This window comes from Haliotis cracherodii, unplaced genomic scaffold, assembly GCF_022045235.1.
Source record: "Haliotis cracherodii isolate W230 unplaced genomic scaffold, xgHalCrac1.p SCAF_12, whole genome shotgun sequence".
Taxonomy (NCBI): domain Eukaryota; kingdom Metazoa; phylum Mollusca; class Gastropoda; order Lepetellida; family Haliotidae; genus Haliotis; species Haliotis cracherodii.
Window position 1 is genome coordinate 42,946,386 of NW_027266267.1, and position 6,032 is coordinate 42,952,417.

General features: G+C 36.9%; 1 protein-coding gene across 1 annotated transcript; it reads right to left on the reverse strand.

Moving 5' to 3' along the window:
• Positions 1 to 3,877: 3,877 nt before the first annotated feature.
• On the reverse strand, positions 3,878 to 4,576 carry LOC139457415 (uncharacterized). Its single transcript, XM_071238816.1, has one exon. It carries the CDS (start codon positions 4,574 to 4,576, stop codon positions 3,878 to 3,880), a length of 699 nt encoding a protein of 232 aa, XP_071094917.1.
• Positions 4,577 to 6,032: the final 1,456 nt, after the last annotated feature.

A 6,032-nucleotide genomic window follows, 5' to 3' on the forward strand; every position in this document is an offset into this window, starting at 1 on the left:
ACCCAGTGATGCTGACACATAACCCAATCATGCAATAAAAACTCAATTATGCACACACAAATCAGTAATTCATAGATAACACGGCCATACATACACATAACTCAGTCATGCCTACACACAAATCAGTCATGCATATACACAACGAAGTAATACATACACACAACTTAGTCATACACACACACAACTCAGTCATGCATACAGAGAACCCAATCATGCACACCAAACTCAGCCATACCATAATAATTCCTTACTTCAGAGAAATTTAAGCAAACATTGTTACGATATTATTCGGTGAGACCAGTAAACTACAAAGTATGAAAATATAAGAATTCAACGTCAACTATGATTCATTTCTTTATTTCAGTAAAAAGGCCATAGGCCCACGTACAAATACTCATTGAAAAATACAATATGAGGCAGATGACAGAGGGTATTAAGTGACAGTATTTCAGATTGCAAGTGCTTCCAGTATATACGTAACACAATTAGTTACAATACTAGGGCGGTTACAAGATAATAGTGTAATATATTTAAATAAAGTAGGATTGGAAGAGTAATAAATAGGTAAATACTTATTTCTTAAAAATCTGTAACGTGGGCAGACAAGCATAAAATGAAACTCATCTTCAGTTTCCTGTAAATTACAAAATCTGCACTGCCTATTACAATACTCTATACCGCATCTTCTACCTACATTTACCATCAATGGCAACTGGCAAACTCTTAACAAACAAAACATACGTCTATAAAGACGGCTTGTGATTTCACAGAGATACTTTTCAACTGTTAGCAATGACTTATATTCCTTATACATTGATAATTTACTTATTTCACGAACTTTACAATACCAGTCCTGTTGGTTACAGTCTTTTAACCTTTGAATAAATGCATCAATAAAAAGGGGTCTCATTACAAACTTCCTGCGAAATCCACACGTGGCCAAATCCATAACTGAATAATAATCTTTTGACACAAGTTACCCATGTATTGCGATTACCTTTATCTAAAGATTTCAGCATTAAAAAACATTGCTTAGGGTATCTATAACTGGGTAAAGATAACAATTTCAATCAATATTTAATACATCTCTTGTGATAATCAATAAATAATCCATATCTACCACATTCGCCAAGGGCAGCAACATTTGAAACATGACTTCCAATTCCAATAGTAAATTTACAGAATTTAATCTGAAATTTTTCAATTGCTGCAATTTTTGAATAGCCCCATATTTCTGAAGTGTATAATAATACAGGCTTAATTTGACTGTCAAATATTTTAAAAAGTATATGTACGGGTATGTTCTTCAAACAATGCTGTAATTTCTTAACAACGAACAGAGCCCTATTTGCCTTCTTAACAAGAGAGTTGATACCAGTCGTCCAACACAGCCGATTTGAAAATAACAAACCAAGATAATTATAATAGGTAGATACATTAACATTAACATCTTCAAACCTCCATTTCTCAGTACTCCTAGGTTTTCCACCATTTCTAAAAACTAAAATTTCAGCCTTACTAAGGTTAACTTCTAAACCCCATTTAGTACAGAAAGATTTAAGGATATTAAGTTTTCGTTGGAGACCAACTACAGTATCATCAATTATGCACAAATCATCGGCACATAATAACAACAAAATGTCTAGAGATTCTTGACTCACAAATATTCCACTCTCCCCAGAGGACTGCAACATTGATTCTAATTCAACACTAAGCAAAGAGAATAATAGTGGGCTAAGGGTGCAGCCTTGGCGTACACCACTTAGCGTTTCAAAGTAGCAAGTTGCTGTGCTATTTGATAACTTTACAGCCGATTTTACTTTTAAATACATATCTTTAATGACATAAAATAACTTTCCATGTATACCCTTATTTAACATGACATACCACAACACTTTTCTATTTACACAATCAAAGGCTTTTCTAAAATCAACAAATAAACAGTAAAATCTGCTATAGCTTTAGATAAGTATTTCTGTATTAGACTTTGCAACACAAATATATTATCAATGGTGTTGTATCCAGCCCTAAAACCTGCCTGAGACTCTGGTATCTTATCGTAAATGTCACAAAACATAGTAAGCTGTTTATTAAGAATAAAAGTAAATATTTTACCCAATACATCACTAAGTGTAATACCCCTATAATTGTTAACATCAAATTTGCTGCCTTTCTTATGAAGGGGAGTAAGTAAACCTCGAGCCCAATCCTCAGGAAAATTACCACTCTGCAAATAGCGTTATATGATATAACTAGATAAGGAAGAAGATTATCCTTGCAACACTTTATCATTTCTGGTAGAACTCGATCGGGACCAGCCCCCTTACCATCTTTCAAATGATAAATAGCATGTAAAATTTCTGGTTCAGTGATTTCACAATTCAAAATATCATTTAATTCTTCATCATTGCAGACAAAACAGTTAGATTCCTCGTGTTCATAAACAAAACTCTCAGCAGAAGCAAGATTATCATGATCAACATCATAATAAGTTATATTCAAAATATTTTTAAAGTAGGAGACCCATTCTGATGGAGCTATAAACTGAGTTGCATTACTGTTTTCTGATACAAGTCCCTTCACTTGGTTCCAGAAGATCTTAGGACTACAAGTATGAGACGTTACATCCTCAAGTAATCGCTCTTCAAAAATCAATTTCTTTTGTCTACACATATTTCGATACGCATACTGTCTAAACTGTTGTAAATAGTTCAGATCACCAGTTATTCTAAACATATTAAGAATACGATATTTCTCATGTTTCAGCTCTTTACATTCGCTATGTAACAGCACAATCAACACCGCGAGAAATATCACCCTTGAAATCATCAAAACTATGTGATGATAGCGAGTCCCAAAGTAACTCAGAAAACGCTTCAGCCTTACCAGCACACCATCGGTATCTACAAACAGATTCTGCATTATCAGCATTCATGTTACTGATAACATTCTCTGTATCTGTTACAGCAAACTTAAACACAATGGGAAAATGATCTGACTCACATCTTGTGGCTACACTGAAATCATAATTAGTACTAAATAATTCAGATGAACATAAACAATATTCAACCATGCTGGCAACCCCACCAGCAAAGCATGTAAAATCCCCGCGGGGATCTGATATTGTCTCCGATTCACCATATGTATATCAAGAGAACAGCATAAATCTATTAAATCACAACCATAGGAGTTTACATGATCATCAGTCCACTTTCTAGATATGCTAAAACTGTCAGTTTTATAATTCAAATATTCCAATGAAGGAATGTATTTGTTGCCATCCTGTAAAATATAATCCTTTAAGTTGCCTGTTCTAGCATTCATTTCACCCGTAATCACAAAAACATAGTCTTCAATATCAGCATCTGTGATGCACGAGAGCAAACAGTTTTCTAAATAATCAAACCCTTTCTGCAGTCTTGGGTCGCTCCGGACGGATGAATATACAGGGTGAATATACACACACCCATATAAATTATCATATGTGTAACCAAAAGTTTCTTATCCAAAAGCACAAAAATACAATCAGTAAAGTCAGACCAGATCTTCTTGATGTATTGACTTGCAAAATGGCTAACACAAACGGCAACACCGCCTCTGTTATTAAAGTCCCGTTATTCAATATAAACCATACGGTTTGTAAATATAGAAGAAATGTCATCTTTATTTACATTGTTCCATATTTCAACAAATCCAATGACATCAAACTTCAGACAATACTGTATAAAGTCAGAGTCAGATGGTTTCTGTTTCAAACCATGAACATTCCATGTTACTATTTCAAACCAAGTACTCGCATGAATCTCTGGCGGCAACTGGTGGACCGGGCCATCTTCCTAGCTTATGCCGGGCGAGCTGATGACATCATCAGACGCACTCACTGCACGTGAAAGTCCTGGCTAGTGACCGTATACAGCTTATCAAACCGCAAAAATACCTTAAAACCTGATTCACGCGCCTGAAACATCCTCGGGAGAAATTTCTTTCTCTTCTGTCGCACCAATGGGGAGAAGTCCTCAGTTATAAACATACCAGTGTCCTTCAAAGCTTTAGATGCCCTCAGAATAGCCTGTTTGTCCTTGTCGTCTGCTAGCTTAACAATAATAGCCTTCCCCTTCATAATGCGATGTGCCCTTTGAATGTTTACATCATCTAATAACTGCAGGTCGTTCCTAAGGACATCTTTTACAATCAGTTCACAATCAGTCAATGACTGTGTTTCATTACCTCTCGGTACACCGTGAAATATCAGATTGTTACGCCTGCTCATATTCTCAAGGTAATCAAGTTTGTCATCCATTGCTTTCATCTGATCTTTCAAATGAAAATTTTCCTCTTCTAGGGTTTGACATCGGTTACTAGTCTCAGAAATCTGCTCTAAAACCACCTTCAGTGTACTCTCAACAGTCTGAAGTTTCAGATTCATATCATCATTAGAACGCTGAATTTTGTCTATCTTACATGACACTCCTCTCATCCAACACAGCTTGTAAAGCTTTTTCACTTGCCTTTGAGGATAATGTAAGTTGCTTCTCTCCACCTTTACCACCAGCAGTAGATCTAGTTTGTACGCCATCATTAGAATCCGGACCTGGGTTGGGTTCGACACCTCCTATCAGTAACAGTATGAGAATGAGGTTCAGCACAACCAAGCGGGTATGTATACCAACCAGCGCGTAAAAACGAGGGGTGCGTCCACGTCTGGCCTTATTTGCTTTTCTCGTCAATATCTTAATGATGACTGTAGCAAATCCTCCTACAGCCCCCGATATTGTTCCAGACACATTCCCATCGTTGTATTTCAATAGTTTTTATATCACTGACCTCAAATTCTCTTTGAAATACACTTTCACTTCAGACACATGAGTGAGTCGACTACCCTGTCCGCCATGTTGCCACCTGCCCGTTCATCCGTCAATTAGGATGGGTTCATTGAAGTGTGAACGATTTAAAAGCGCTGGTTAAACTGTGTGAACCTCCGAGCTTGCATACACGCCATTCAGCCGTTCATACACATAATTAAATCATGCATACACACAACTGAGCCATGCACACACACACACTCACACACGCACGCACGCACACACACACACACACACACACACACACACACACACACACACACACACACACACACACACACACACACACACACATACACAAATATATATTTATTAGTGAGTCGACTACCCAGTCCGACATCTTGCCACCTGCCCGTTCATCCGTCAATTGGGATGGGTTCATTGAAGTGTGAACGATTTAAAAGCGCTGGTTAAACTCAGCCGTTCATACACATAATTCAATCATGCATACACACAACTGAGCCATGCACACACACTCACACACACACACACACACACACACACACACACACACACGCACGCACGCACGCACGCACACACATACATTAATATATATTTATTACCCATATGGGCTCAAATATGCAGTGTAATAACTTTTTGATATTTGCACAGTGTGCAATTAGTGATTCTCGAAGCTGATTGGTCAGTGGAACAAAGATCAATTTTCATTGGACAACGGAACTCTTTTTTTCTTATCCCATTCATTCACAAATCCACGCCTTTCCCTTCAGATGTTTTACGTGCTACAATCTCACTGAATCGAGATTTTTAAGACAAGACACATAGTTTCATATTAACAACATGATTTCAAATTATCATTTTTTTCATTTATTTCACATGATTTTCAGTTTACAGTAAAAACCAAAACTAAGTCCCCGTTTGTAAACAAACATTTGACATTTGAGACATGTCAAAGTAAATGACCTCGTTAAAGCGGACGGAGATCTGACTGACATGAAAAGTTATTCGTATAATTCAACAGCTACTACCTGTACGTGTGTGCACAGTTTGGCCTTAGAGCAGCAATAAAAAAATAAAAAATGACTAGCTTAGTCAGCTCCTTTTCCGAGTACCGGAAGCCAAACACAACAGCCCCAGTTTCGCACCAAATGTCACTTACTTGAAAATAGCTGTGGTCACATTCAGCATAAGTCATCATGTTGAAAAAGA